The sequence below is a fragment of the Nanorana parkeri genome, unplaced genomic scaffold, assembly GCF_000935625.1.
Source record: "Nanorana parkeri isolate BGI_ZX_2015 unplaced genomic scaffold, ASM93562v1 scaffold1753, whole genome shotgun sequence".
NCBI lineage: Eukaryota > Metazoa > Chordata > Amphibia > Anura > Dicroglossidae > Nanorana > Nanorana parkeri.
Genome location: NW_017308021.1, coordinates 224,005 through 240,109, shown reverse-complemented (window position 1 = coordinate 240,109; position 16,105 = coordinate 224,005). Strand labels below are relative to the sequence as shown.

The 16,105-nt window shown below is 41.3% G+C and overlaps 1 protein-coding gene across 1 annotated transcript in view; it reads left to right on the top strand.

The window, feature by feature from the left end:
* PGBD5 (piggyBac transposable element derived 5) overlaps positions 1-14,153 on the top strand; it is a 48,460-nt gene extending 34,307 nt beyond the window's left edge. The window contains exons 5-6 of the mRNA XM_018571425.1: positions 1,365-1,470; positions 13,642-14,153. Of these exons, the coding sequence (XP_018426927.1) occupies positions 1,365-1,470; positions 13,642-13,837 (302 nt within the window). The 3' untranslated portion in view covers positions 13,838-14,153. The remainder of the gene's footprint in view (positions 1-1,364; positions 1,471-13,641) is intronic.
* Positions 14,154-16,105: the final 1,952 nt, after the last annotated feature.

The following is a 16,105-nucleotide window of genomic DNA, read 5'->3' as shown; positions in this document are numbered from 1 at the left end:
GTTCAGTTGCTTTTGTGACAAATTGATTTTTAACTGGTGATCCACAATAAACATTTGGAAATTTTTAGTGTGATTTCACTTATCAGAAAAACAATCACAGCACTGTGTGAGATGTGCTTAAAGTATATTTCCACTTTTGCAGCAAAATTGGGATAACACCTACTTTACAGTTGTTACATGTTCCCATTCACACTTTTTTTGGTGATGTTTCTGCAAACTAAAGGACTATACAAATCCTGCTTAGTTCTCACTGCCTGGGAGGTTGGGGGAGTTTTGTTTCAAGTAATTAACCCTGTCGTACTATGCTGGCAAATTTCATTATCACTTGTAAACTAGGTGAGCAAGACACTCCGCCTTGAATATCTCACATGAAGACACTGAATGACATTGTAAACACTGATACTGAAGACATTGGGGGGAATTTATGAAAACTAGTGCAGTTGCCCATAATAACCAGTCATATTCTCTTTAATTTGTTCACTTGTTTTTAAAATAAAACTTAGATGCTAATTGCTAACCATGGGCAACTTTGTCAGATTCTGTCTGCTACAGTTTTCATAAATTCCCCTCATTGCATGTTAACAAACTTTTTTTTTAAACTGTCCTATATCAGCTCACAGGCTTCTACTCTAACCACTATGTATAATTCTGCTCCAAAGAAACAGCTAACAAGGTTAGATTTATGTTTTTATTATTATTTTTAGGTATGATGTGTGAATGGTAAACCATAACAAACATATAGAGGGGGTTTCCTAAATGTAGCTGCAAAAGTGGAAATACCCTTTAAAAAAGAAGTCTCGCCTTTATTTTTTTCACAGCTCATCTACCTTATCTCACAGTATATGCTGTTTTTCCCATCATTCTGTGTGATGTAGAAACTGAGATACAGACTTTGACAGCTCACCCCCTTCATTTCCGACCATGCTCTGCAAAGGAGATGACCTCTTGATTGGCAGCTCTTAAATCACTGTCCCTGCACATTCCAGACACAAGTGAGGTCACAGAAATACAGAGGGAGTGGTTGCGCTCTCACAGGAATCAGTGACATAAGAGCTGTCAATCAATAGGCAATCTCCTTTGCAAACCGTGGTCAGGAATTGAGGGGGGGGGTAATTATTTCTCAGTTTCTACTGTACGCAGAAGAATGGGATGCAAGAAAAAAGCAACTTATACTGTAGGAGTTAGGGGACTGAACTGTGAAAAAAAATAATAAAAGGTGAGACTTCTTATTTAACTCTTGCAGCTGTTTAGCTGCCAGGTGAATCAAATCAGAAAGGTCAAGGGTCTCTACTTTTATTTATGGAGTAGTTCTTCTTTCCTTGTCTTCATTTCAAGATACATTGTTTTTACATCTTTATCTACAGGAGTCATTATAAAAAGGAAAAGTGGAGAAGTCCCTTGTCCACTGGCAGTAGAAGCATTTGCTGCGCATCTTAGCTATATCTGTAAATATGATGATAAATATAGCAAGTAAGTAAACTTCATTGAGTCATGGTTAGAAAATACCTTGTTGTCATACTGAGCAATAAACCACAATGACTTGGTTGCCTATCCAAGCATCTTTCCATTTTGATATCAAAGGCTAACAAGGCAAACAGTGAATCACATTAAGCCAGATGTCAAACTGAGAGAAGTTTAATTTTATATTTTGTAAAGATAATCTAATGAATCTTACATTAAAAGGAATGCATGATAATATAATTTACATTGTCTGCTTAGGTTTGTAGATTTAATGAAATGTGAACAAAATATTATGTGTTTTATAAGAGTGTGATGTTCCTGGCTGTCCCACTGTGTGCTTTCGATTTCAGCGCTTCCTTCCTATTTGATCTGTCGGTGATATGATGTGTTATATTTTCAGTCTCTCAAATCTCTAACCACAGATCTAAATGTCTGAAGCCTCATAGAATTTTAGAACAAATGAACAGTACAAACATTCTCTAACACCGCTAGGCAGCAAAATAGGAAACACGTAAATGGTTGAAGAGGAAAATATTGGTCATTCCAATATGTATATGCATGATCTGAAATAGAATTTTGATTAAAAATAGTACTTTTAATGTCATAATGTAACAATACAAGGTTCAGTCTACTAACTGGTTGCAGGTAGTCAAATGTCAACATTTCTTTACTCAGATAAAAAAAATTGGAAGCTGTCAATTTGTAAATGTCTAAAACACAATTTGAAAACTTTGAGTACTTTAGAGTAAAACTAACACACCCTTTCAGGTAATGCACATTCCGAAATATTATGGTCAAATGTAAGGGACTTATGTGACTTTAGCATTTTTAAATACTTCCTGTGCCATTAATTGTTAATTTAAAATTTTTTAGGGTCTGTATCTAATGGCTATTTCTACATCAGGCATTTAGTTATCATCCTTGAAACCAGAACTGAGCTGATAAAGGAGCAGGAGAAACTCTGCCTCAAATGCAGTTGTGGGGAGCACAGCCAGGGCACAAGCCTTACCTGCTCTCGATGGCACAGCTCCACATATTAGCTTGGGAGAACAACTTTTCCCGCTGTCCGTTTGACAGTCGTTCCTGGTACACAGAGGAAAAAACATCTGTAAAACTGACAGCCAAGCCCCACAGATTACATCCTGCTACTTGTACTAGCTGCTGTCAGATCTCCTGCTAATAGCAGAACCCCATAGATTACATTGAGAGCCAGTCTCCCCGTGTAATGGGCTGGACTGAATCGTCAATTTCACAGCCTAATCCTCCTAGAGATCTGACTAAGGGCAAAACTTGCATGATCTTTTCTTGGAAGTAACCATGGCCAAAAAAGAACTACCAGAAAATAGAAACTTTTTTTTTTATACTCCAAGTGACCCCGGTATGTTTAAGGACCATGTCCAACACCAACCTCCTAAAAGACATAGGAACAAATGGAAACACATTTTCAACACCTGATGTGTGCAGCTCTTAATTGATCAATTTCACATTTTCTGGATCTTATAGGTGGGTGGTTTCAAAATTCCACCTGTGAATCGCCAGCCACAAATGTTGCAGGATTTAAATCTTGAACTTCTTACCATCCTGGGCATTCTCCATTGACCTGTGGTCAAAGTAATGTATGTTTTCTCGGAGTCTCAACAAGAAGGGCACCTTATACCTGAGTTTCTATGGGAATTCCTATATTCCTCGGCCCCATCTGGTGGCAGTAAAGCACTGAGAATGTTGTTCACAAAGCTATATATACTGTGGGAACAAGTTTTAAAATCAGCCCCCAGGAGCCTTGAGCTACTGCCTTTTAAAATGTATCAAAATTCCTCAGCCAGAGTTCCTTGATGCCTCTAGAGGAACTTAAGGATAAGTACGGCCACTTCCCCCTGGCTGTCTGGAGGTATAGACAACTCAGCCATTTCTTTGGGACAGCGGCCATGGGTATCTGGTCCATGTCCTCCCTCACTCCCTTTGAATACTATGTGCAGGGTCTACCTCTCCTGGCCGATTAGTCTCCCATTTTTACGGAATGCTTTTGTCCACGCTCACAAGGAACAGGCCGAGGTTTATAGGGGAGTGTGAAAGAGACCTTGGTCGTGGACTCTCAGATGACCAGTTGAACTTTATTTACTGCTTCACTCATAAATCATCAGTAGACTCCAGGACGCATGAAACCAGTTATAAACTGTTGTCCCGATGGTATCGCACTCCACTTCATCTAAGTACCATTTACCCGGGAGTATCATCTCAATGTTGGAGGGGCTGCGGGCAACCCGGTCACCTCTTACATATTTGGTGGGAGTGCCCCCTTCTGCAGAGCTTCTTGCATGATATTTGCTCTCAAATTAAGCTTATCACAACTATTGACCTGCCTGATGACCCCATTTATCTGCTGTTCCACCTCCCTTCCACGACTATTGGTTATTATGGGAGGAGTGTCCTGCCCCATCTTTTGGATGCATCCAGGATCTCACAAGTATCAGTTATTCAGGAGGCGGAGGAATAGGTTGCGAAGTACCGAGGTAGATCTGACCGCTTCTACTCTAAGTAGGCGGTGTGGTTACACTATGTGTCTAACATACCGTGACCTACACACTTGAAGGCCTTGTTAAGTTATTAAGCCATTAAGCTCTCCTTCAGCCTTTGCTTTTTATTATTGTTCGGATGAGTAAGTTATTCACTTGCACTGGAATCCTCTCTTATATGTCCTACTTGCAAAATGTCAGGATAATAGGGTGCCTACTAGCTTGAACTCAATGTGGTGCCTGGTGCATCATCTCTTGCCCACCAGATTGAGCCTGTAGGATATGTGTGGGCTGACCACCCGATTACTGTGTGATTTTGTATGTCATATTTTTTGGGGTCTCTGTTTGGCCCGTTTATGCCCCCTATTTGTGCCTTTGTGAACAAAATTTTGAAAATTGAAAATAAATATTATACAAAAACAAATGATCAAAAACACAGTAAAACAAATGATCACTGAGATTGCTCAAAATTTCAAACTTGTTCTTGATTTTTTAAAATGTCATTTTCTTTTTTCTACTGATATCCAAATATAATAAATCCAGTCCAACACCTGAATTGAACCTTAGCTATGCAAATAGTCTTTTATTAGATAGTAAACTACTATAGATTTGTGTGTTTATTCCACACGTTTTTTACATACTAGTTAAATCCTGGGTGAATTAATTTTATATCGTTATTAGTATGTTTCTCAGCTTCAGCCTATGCTGACTTGATTTCCTTCTGGTAGTTTTTTTTTTATTTCTTATGTTTAATTAAATGTTTTTTCTTTCTTACCATATCTAAAAATGCACTATGGTTTTTCTTTCATTTCTAAAAAACACATTTCCCATAGGGTATTTATTTTTAAAATGGTCTCATTTTACTAATTTAACATTACTTCTTCCCAGTCTACAAGACTAAGCAGTTCTTGGAGTTGTTTACATTTTGCTTTCCTAAACTTCATTGTTTTGTAGCCCATTTGTTCAACTCTCTATTTAATACTAACTCAAATGTTACTAAATTGTAGTCACTGTTGCCCAAATGTTTCAAGACCTGAACCATTTTTTTGGTATCTAATCTAATACAAGCCATAGACATCTAAACTAGCAGTTTTCACCCTTAAATGGCGTTTACAGGAGAACATACATCACATATGGGAGGGTAATAGACACGGACTTAGACATTATAACATTACAGGAGGACCTGGATAAAATAGGGGAGTGGGCATTAATGTGGCAGATGAGGTTTAATGTCGATAAATGCACTTTGGAATTAAAAATAAACAAATGGGTTATACAATTATGGGTATGCCGCTAGGGAAGTCAGAAATGGAGAAGGATTTGGGGGTCATTGTAGACCACAAACTGAAAGGTAGCTTGCAGTGCCAGGCTGCTGTAAACAACCTCATCTTGGTTCGACCTCATCTGGAGTACGCAGTCCAGTTCTGGTCACCAGTACTAAGAAAAGATGTCCTTGAGTTGGAAAAAGTCCAGCAGAGGGCAACCAAACTAATTAGGGGTATGGAGGACCAGAGCTACGAGACAAGGCTACTAAATTTAAACATGTTCACATTGGAGGTGAGGAGATTAAGGGGGGGATATGATCTCCATGTACAAAATGTTCAGTGGTGGTAGCAACATTAGCGATAAACTGTTTAAAATTAACTCCATTACAAAAACTAGAGGCCACCACCTTAAAATTGGTGGGAAAAAAATTCAGTATAGTACATTATACAGGGGTACATTAGGTTGGACTTGATAGACTAATGTCTTTATTCAACCTCAAATACTATGTAACACAAGATATACTCAGGTCAGCATTATCATCAGGGCTTGAAAAATTTTAGGGTGTCTCACCAGTCAGTACAAATTTCACCAGTCAGCATGACCAGACTATAGCCTTGCAATTTATGTTAATATTTTTTTGGAGACAGATAGAGCTTTCTTTTGGTGGTATTTAATCACTACTGGGGGTTTTATTTTCTACTATATAAATGAAAAAAGTACCGTAAATTTAGAAAAATTATGTTTTCCCTACGTTATGTTAAAAAAACATTTATTCTTACATCGGTGAAGGTTCTCATCCATCCAGGTCAGGGTATATCTGTAAAAAATAAGTCAAGGCAACTGGACTTGCTGTATTTTTCTTGAAGACGTTTCACTGGTTGTCCAGCCAGCTTTCTCAATTCAGAATGACTTGTATGGGGCGTGTCCTGGCCATGGTGGAGTGAGCAAGCACTTTCCATCTGCTCTTCCCCCACCGCTCCGATTACAGGACTTTTAGACAGCACCTACTGCCACCACCATGCAAAGGACCAGGCAGAAGAATGTCCCAGATACCCCTAGAGCACTGGCACCGGGTAAATTGAAGGATTTCTTCTCCCCAGCAGCATCACTGGCCGCGGGAGTAGGCCCGGAAAAGCCACTTCCTCGAGTAGCGGCACCCGCCCGGCGATGAGTGCCCCCGAATCGCCGTCCGACCGCAGGCTATCCCCGGAATCTGGGGTCCCTGATAGCCCTACAGAGACACCTTCTCTGCACAGGTCAGTGGGAGACATGCTGTCCTGGGCCCCTAACCCTCCTAAACACCCCACAGAGCTGGACATTGGGGGCACTCCAACGCCTACTGCCCACCAAGGCAGACATTGAGGCCCTGGTGGCAAACATTGAGGAGGCCCATAGCCGAGATATCCAGAGCCTGCGGCAGGATGTAACACAGCTGGCCACAAGGGTCGAGGGTACTGAGACAAATACGGTGGCCATGGAGGGGAGATTGAGAGCCCTGGAATAGTCCAGAGACTTACAGACTGCTGTGTTGTCAAACATGCAGCTCCATGTTGAGGATTTAGAGGATAGAAACCGGCGCAACAATTTGAGAGTACGGGGCATCCCGGAGGCTACCGAGCCCGAAAACGATCAATACAGTGATTGAGTTAGACCATGCCCACAGGGCTCTGGGCCCACGTTCCGAAGATCCGGATCGGCCCCGTAACATTGTTTGCAGGCTACAGAAATTCCTGGTCAAGGAAGAAATACCAAGCAAAATCTAGTCTCAGGGGCCTCCTAGATTTCGATGGAGCTACAGTGAGGATCCTGCCCGATCTTTCCAGGGCAACTCTGCAGAGGAGAATGATCTTACGACCGCTACTAGCCCGTCTGCGGGAAGCAGGTGCTATCTACAGATGGGGATTCCCGTTCCACCTCATTATACGGAAAAATGCTTCCTCCTTTGCTCTGAGACAACAGACGGATCTACCAGCCATGTTCGAGTTTCTGGAAATGGAACCTTTTCCAGTACCTAACTGGCTGCAACAGTTGCCGGGAGGATATGCCAGCCAACGTACACGTCCTGCTGTCCGCGCTATACCCCAAGGACCTTCACAATGACAACACCGTACAAGGTCATACTCCTGGGGGAATACCAGCGAACCTTGACGACTCTCAGGATCCAGCCTCGACAACCGATGATACCCAATATGCCCTTTGCCATTCCGGGATTGCTTTCCATGCCAGGGGTGATGTCTGCTACCTGGAGTGGCAGAGTCTGTCGCCCGGGTAGGTACATGGCGGCCTGAGGTGACTTACAATCTACAGACGTACTGTTCGACCCAATACAACAGCCCTGCGTTTTGTATCCTTTAAGCATTGGGAAACAAAAATGGCGCCTACGTTCACCGGTGATCAATCGGGCTACAGTCTACTGGGTCTTCCCCATGGGATGACCCATCCTGAAAAGTTTTATAGATGGCTAGTTGTTGAGTTCAATGGACCCTCCTCTATCCGTCACCTCTCTATGGACGCCAATCGGCCTTACTTGGCTTATACCATTATGGTCTGAGACCCTCGGGTCGAGCATCGGAACTGGCGACTGTGGAGACTGGGAAGGAGTGGTGGCGTCCCCTACTACACTAGTTTTGCAATATGATTCTTATAATGTGTTTAAGTTGCCTGTTGATCCCTTGCTCTCATAACCCCTGTCATTGGCCCATAATATAGGTGCTTCTCACGCCGAGTTAATGTTCCAAGTGGATTACCACTCATTCAAGTCCTGGCTTGGAGTGGGGGGGCTGAGTGGGACCCCGCTTTGTACAGCCACACCCCCACTTAGGTTTTCCCACACACAGGGATAATTCCCTTAGGTGGATAAATTCTGGGGTAGCGACCCCTTTAGTCTGTTATAATTGTGTGTCTTCGTTTGTGGTTTTCTTCCCTTTTCTGCTGTCATTCCCTCCATACCGAACCTTCCTATCTCTACTGGCTGGCCCAGTATCTTGACCAGCTACTTTTTCTCCCACCCGTTCCTTTCCCCCTCCTATACCACCCACGCCAATCCCCTATTTTTTTTCTCTTTTCTATCTGCTCTTTCCTTGCGAGACTCCCCAACCTTAGCGTGAGTCCAGAGGGCGCAGCTATGCTCTCAGTGTCCTGTAACATGGTGTCCTGGATTGTAAAGGGCTTGAACATTCCAGAGAAGAGAACAGCCGTTCTTAATTAATTTCAACGTTCAAAGGCTCAGGTATGTTTTGTTCAAGAAACACATTTTAAGGTCTCCAACATTCCAAGATTTCAGAACCAACACTTCCCACACGCTTACCACTGTGGTTCCCCAGACGGTAAATGCAAGGGGGTTAGTATTGTGGTGCATAGGAATGTACAGTGGCAATATGTGGATGCTCGATATAGCCAGGATGGCAGGTTCATTTTTGTGAAGGGCAGAATGGGCCACACCCTATGCACATACGCCAACGTATACTTACCCAATGTTGGTCAGATTCCTTTTCTGGAATCCACCCTGGAGCACCTTGGGGAGTTTACGGAGGGGGTATTGGTTCTGGGGGGAGATTTCAATTTGGTCTGTGACCCCAGATTGGGCGGGTGGTGTAATCTCTGAGATACCTGGGCACTACTATCCCGACGGACCTTTCCTGTACCTTCCATCCTCTGTATAGGGACATTCGGTTGGACCTCTCTAGGTGGCATGCCGGTAAATTTTCATAGTTCGGCAGATGCAACATTCTGAAAATGAACGTTATGCCACGCATTCTCTACCTATTGCAAACTCTGCCGATCCATATACCACAGTCCTTACTTAAGACAGTTAACAGTGCCTTTGTGAAATTTCTGTGGGCCCACAGACAACCCAGGATTAAGCCATCGATTTTACGCATGCATAAACTTTGCGAGGGTATTGGCCTACCCGATGTGACTAGATACCACGCGGCATGCCACCTCACGAGGGTGATCGACTGGTGCCGCCACGGTCCATTTAAACAGTGGATAGGGCTTGAACAATCAGGAGCGGGAATCCCTTTGTCAGCTCTGCCCTGGTGCATAAGGGAGATCCCGACATCGGTGAAAAACCATGCCACAATAGGTCCATCATGGGTTGCGTGTCGCAAATTTTTCCCCGTGGAAGGTGTGTGCCCAACACCTTCACCCTTATTTCCTATCCTAGGCAATCCCACATTCACTCTTGGAATGGAAGATCCTGGCTTCCATGCACTAACTGGGGCCAATATTCACAGGGTCAAACATTTCATCCGGACCGAGGCCTGGTTGTTGCTGGGGGACATGTTGTTGGGACCACAGTGGTCCCCTCAAATTCTGGCAAAGTGTACAGTTGTCCCATTTTCTCCGGTCCCTACCACCTGCCAAGACTTTTAACCGGCCTTTGACAGAGTTTGAGTTAGAGTGCGATCCAGGCCCCCCTCTTCACCACGTGGTGTCTATGGTCTATTCACTAATGGACTCCCACCCAGAGGAAAATACTTCCCCATACTTCCACAGATGGGAGCGCGAACTGGAAACCCAGTTCACGCCAGAGCAGAAAGAAAAAATTATTTACTTTGCCACAAAACCTCCAGATGCACCAGGATCCAGGAGTGCAACTATAAGATTCAACAAACCGCAGCTAATACAAGCGATCAGGCGTCTCTAGAGATCCCTGATCGCTTGAATGTAAAGCTCCCGTACAGCTACTCGTCCAGCTCCGGCGTCCTCTCGTCACAGACAGATTATCATACATGGAACATAAAATACATGACTTCATGGAGATGTTTTCTCTAATGGCTCATTCACTCCATATCCAGTGATTGGTGTTTTTCAGTAACTGAACAATATCAGTCACCACTAGGGCACATAGAAAACAGGGCATGCTGCATTTGTTTTCATAGGGCAATGAGGGGAATTTATCAAAACTGGAGCAGACAAAATTTAGAGCAGTTGCCCATAGCAACCAATCAGTTTCTGTCTTTCATTTTCAAAGCTTAATTGAACAAACAGAAGACAGAAGCTGATTGGTTGCCATGGGCAATGTGTCACGCTGCATCCCAGCATACTACCCTGCTGTGTGGAGACCTGAATGGAGTGTATACTTTGTACACTCCAAATAAAGTTAAAAGAAAATAATAAAGTAAACAGTGTGATAGGCTGAGACAGCACATCACATAGCCCACCCTCCGGACCTGTCACACCATACTAGCCTGCACATTAAAACTGAGCATTTTAGCATGCAAGGTAGTGTGAATGAGCCCTAAGACATTTAATATCAACCAAATAATGGCTATAAGGTCAGTATGATCTTACTTATTCATTTTAACTATAAAACTAAAAGTTGAAAAGGTATCACACCAACATCTTTTCTTGATTGTACAGTACAGGACACAGGCAAATTAGAGTTGTCTGAGTAATATGCAGGTATTATCAGGTGATTGGACATTGGCCAAAGCTGTGAGGATCCTCACATAAACCCTCCCACTCCAGAAAAATAATTTATTGATGTCTTAAGATGATGGATGTCTTCTCTACTGAGTGAGCTGTATACAGCCTGTTTAGATGTGGTCCAAGCTGTCTTAGTTTATCTTTCAGCTACTGCTTCATGTGGATTGTCTCTTTGTCCCTCTTGAAGGACCTCGCAGGAGGCTTCCTACATCGTTCTGCCAATTCCCGGTGGATTAGACAAGTCATTGTGCATGCCCATAAGTAAGATTATGCCCTTTCCTGTAGAGGTGCACCCTACAAGATCTGTCAGTGCCTCTTGGCCTTTTCGGCATCAGCCTTCTGTGATGCAGATTTGTAACGCTGCCACCTGGTCTTCTGTACATACATTTACAAATTTCTACCAGGTGGATATTCAGGCTTCTGCTGCTGCTAACTTTGGCTGTAAAGTAGTACAGGCTTCTATCTAAGTTATGGTCTCCCCTTGTTTTCTGTTATGTGGGCCTGTTGGCTGTGTTGCCCACCCCTCTGTTCTATTGCTTTTGGATGTCCCAGTCATCTCTGAATTGCCTGGGTCCTGTACTCTACGTCAAGAAAATAGGATTTATGACTTACTAGTAAAATCCATTGCTTTGGGTACAATACAGGACACAGGACTCTATACACTTTCAAGTGTCCTCTTGAAATCTTAGCTTCTACAAGTCAATGGTTACAGGCTGCTGACTGGATCCTAGCTCGATACACATGATCTCTCTGTTGTTTATAGGATCCCAGCAACTTACAATCTGTGATGTTGGGGAGTTCACAGAGCACTTGCACAGAGGGTTTTGAATAAAACAAAAGTTTTTATTTTCCTCATGCAGGGCAGCCAAAAACCTTAAACACAAATACAGGCTTATCTTCGGCGAACTCAAAGTAACAAATCTTTGGCACAATTAAAAACATAAATGCGTCTCACCAACTTGTTGAAAAAAGGTCCTAAACCTGGGGGAATCCCTTCCCAGGAATATAAGTCCTGCCAACACAGCACAGCTATACAGCAGGTCTCTCTCACAGCCACAGCTGATCACTTCCTCCTCAACTCCCACACTCCTCTCTGGAGTTGCTGACCTTTTCAGCTGCTTCCTGTGTCAGGAAGGTTAACCCTCTGGTGCCCCTTAAGGGGACAACAGCCCAAAGAGTGGCGAAATATATCTGCCTTCAACCACCCAGCCTTGCCGTCCTCTACAATTCTCAGAGTGCCAAGTGAAGGGAAAAAGTAACATGGAAGAACTCATTTGGCAGTTAATTTAAAAAGTTAAAACATTTTTAAAAAACGTCACAGTAATCATGTCAGTTAAGGCACAGATTAATGTATTAAATAATCTAACTTTCTGAAGAGAGCTTCCTGCTGACGTTTACAGGGTTATTTACAAAAGGGTGAAGAGTTTGGAGAAGGCAGGAGAAGTGAACAATCTAGAACAGGGGTCTCAAAGTACCGGCCTGCTAGCCGATACTGTGACCCGCAGCCAGCTGACAAGTCGGACACACGGTCACGGACCGCGTGCCCGACTTGCGGGAGCAGTTACACGGTCTTTCATCTCTGTCGGATGCAGACCGCAGAGCTGCTCCGGTTTTACATGCAGCAACTGTCACGCATTCAAGTTAATGATCAGGTGACAGCCGATGCATGTACACACGCATGTATGTGATATGATTATATGCAGTTACAAAAACAATCACTATCCGTATCCAGGGATAGTGATTGATTCCTAACTGCATGCAATCCTTTCACATATGATTACATGCGATGTGCAGGCGTTTACATGCAGCAGCTGTCAGACGATCATTCATTTGAATCGGTGACAGTTGTCGCTTGTAACATGTGCAGACATTAAAACTGGTACCGTATATAGTAGCGGCCCCCACGGGACTAAAATAATTGTCCAGTGGCCCCCGACTAAATTGAGTTTGAGACCCCTGATCTAGAACAAAATAATCGATTTGGAAAAATTCTCCTATTCAGCTCACTTACCAGTTCAGCTATGTTATATAGTTACATAGTATTTGAGGTTGAATAAAGACACTGGTCCATCAAGTCCAACCTTTTGTGATTGTGTGTGTGTGTGTGTGTGTGTGTGTGCGCGCGTGCGTGCGCGTATGTTGTCCTAGATTGTTCACTTTTTCTGCCTTCTCCAAACTCTTCACCCTTAAATACCTCTGTTTTTCTCCTTTATCTGCTCCTGTAGAGTAGTCATTGAAAGGTTAAATTTAACATGATCCAAAACAGATTCACAAAATAAATCTGACTAAAGCATCATGGCTGAATTGTTTACACTGACGTACTGAAAAAACTGATGGCAGTTATTTCTAAACCATTTTTCTCATTTTTATAGACATTTATTTACTGGCTTGATACCAGTAGATTGGTATCAAGCAAATTAGGTATATTCAAAAATATAGAAAGATATTTTGCCAGGGCGTGGCTTGGCAGCACATGTGAACAGACGTGCTTAACAGAGCTCCCAGAATTATTTCAAGAGTTCTTCCATGGCAACAAAGCATAGCTGTATTTGATTGTAAACCTTCTATTTGACCTCCCCGCACCCTCCACATCAAAATTCTCAAATGGAACACAGGCCTCAAATGCAGATGATGAGCATCCTCATTGCCTGAGTACAACTCAACATTGTTAACCGCCTTTCATACACCTTGAAAAGCGAATGTGCATGAGCTAGGCACACAGAGAGAATAATGGCTGTTCAAGTTTAATGCTTGTGTCTGAGATCACCATGACGCTCTATGGCTGTGCTTGTCCAAATTAGAAGTTGCTGCAGCTTTGAGAGACTAAAACAATACCATGGCGTGTGAAAGTATGGTGCGGTCAGAACCATACCCTGCATGCATCTATGATCTGAATGTGAAAAATGTAATACTTTATGCGTGTTTCCATTACCTAAGATATTACTAAACTGTCTCTTTTTTATTCCAGGTATTTTATTTCACACAAACCAAACAAAACGTGGCAACAGGTGTTTTGGTTTGCCATAAGCATTGCTATAAACAATGCTTACATCCTCTATAAAATGTCTGACGCCTACTATGTAAAAAGGTACAGCCGGGCTCAGTTTGGTGAGAGACTTGTGAGAGAGTTACTTGGATTGGAGGAAACGTCACCTCAAGATTGATCCCTGGCATGCCCTAATCTTCAGCTAAAGTCCTTCAAAAAGGAACATGAAGCCACTACTCTGGATTGGTATTCAGGGATTTCATCCTCAAATATGCCAACCTGCTAAATATTGCGATAAAACAAAGACTTAAAATTTGGACAAATTATTAAGCATTGTTCAGTGAGCTTTGTGTCTCCCTTTTCTAATAATATCTGGAAATACATGCATTTTCAATTATGAAATTCATAAATGGAGAGGAAATACAACATGAATCACATGTCATTGAAATTATATTCTTTAACATTAAATCACAAGTCTGCAAATTTGAAACAGACACAAAGTTAGATTTCATTGTTTTCTCTATTAATTTTATTTGAAAATATGAACTATTTAAATCTTGGTACTTTGATAGATTTAATTTTCTTTAATGTTAATTGGGACAGTACAGCCCAGTACAGCCAGTACAAAAATTATGGATTATCATATCAAATGATATAATGATATACCATGGCACTGAAAGTTATATATTAGCACTACCCACAGTCTAATCTGCTGACTGCTAGATCAGTAGGTGGTAGGTCACAAGATAGGATAAATTACCACATTTTTCTTTTCTACTTACTTTATATATCCCCTTAGTTTATTCTATATTATAAACGATGTTTACAAGAGATGTTATCATGAGATTACATAAAGGAGGTTTCACTGTTTTACTCATTAGGGAGAATTTGCAAGCTTTCAGAGATACCACATTATTTTTGTTAGTTTTATAATGAACATGACGCATCTCATTTAGAAGAGTAGGTCACCCGACAGTGGGGGACCACAGGATGTGTATCAGTTTTCAAATTAATTGCTTTTTGGATGAAATAGGCAGAATATGAGCCCTAGAGCAGTTATACACAACTCATTTTACAGTTTAAAAGAACAAAAACATGATGTAAAGTTAAGAAAGGTCCAATAAGCTGAAAGTAGAATAAAGCATAATTTTCCAGTAAACTATTTTTTGCAATAATTTACAGAAAAATACCATTTATTAGCATAAGTACTATTCAAATACTATATATGGGTAAAGGTGGTACAGGTGGTGTCAGATGGCTGGATTTAAACCATATCAGGAGCAAAATCTGGTAGATAAAAATCTTCCAATTGGATGCAATAGTATTTATATGAAGACCACAGACATCTTATAATTATTTTTTTTAATCCGTTCTGTTAGTTGATCCCAGTTGGCAGCTGGAAAATTTTTGTTACAGCATCTGCTGTCAGGCCTGACGCCTTTATATAGAGGAGGAGAGATTCAATTCTAATTTATTAGTCTTTTGAAATGCTTAAGGGAAGGTCATTGAATATTTTCATTTAAGAAACTCAGAATTTAATAAGGCAAAAGGTTTAATCTAGAGTAAAAAGTTTTGACTACAGCAATGTTCACCAATACAATTTAAAAGACGACACTGATTACTTTGAACACAAAATGTTAGATAAGAGTCAGTCAGTCGTTTAGAAATCATGAATAATTTATGTGTGCTGGCATTAAAAATAGATCAATACTGCCATTGGATTGAATCAAATATTAAATGCAAGCTGTATGTTTCAGGTTATATGTAAGCTATGTTGTTTTACTGAAAAAAGGAACAGTTAGCAATGTGAAGACCGCAGGTTACTTTTCTGAACCTGTGCATACACAAGTTTTATTTGTTATTGTACCTGTTTATGCAGGTCAAAATTGTGTGCAAATTTGTATTATTGAAGAAAAAAACCTGGGCAAATAAGGATATTCTTGTTTAATGTGGACTATTTATGTGATGAGTTTAAGATTAAATAAATATAAATGGCATTACATTAAATATATTACACTTTTTCCTATATTCAAGGAAAGGTTCAAGCCTTTAATAATATTGAAAGTAGCAACACTTAGTAACCCAACGTATTTCAGTCAGGATTAATAAAAGATGATTGTTTTGGGCTAATGCACTTTTGCTGTATTTAAACCTTTGTATGCTAAGTAGATATAAGAACCACAAAGAAGGAGATTTTATTAGGCATTACCAGTTCTACCTGAGGCCACAAACAATAATAGAACACAATTACTGACTAATACTTTCAGGATTACATAGCAAGTGCTTTTCATATGCTAACCTAACAAATTACTTTATATAGACACATAAATGGCATTATATTGAAGATAGCATGATGTTTTTAGTTATTCTAAACACTGATGAACAAATCAATTTGCCAAATTCAAGATTCCAGTACAGAGACTGGTGCACTGATATGGAGTGGAAT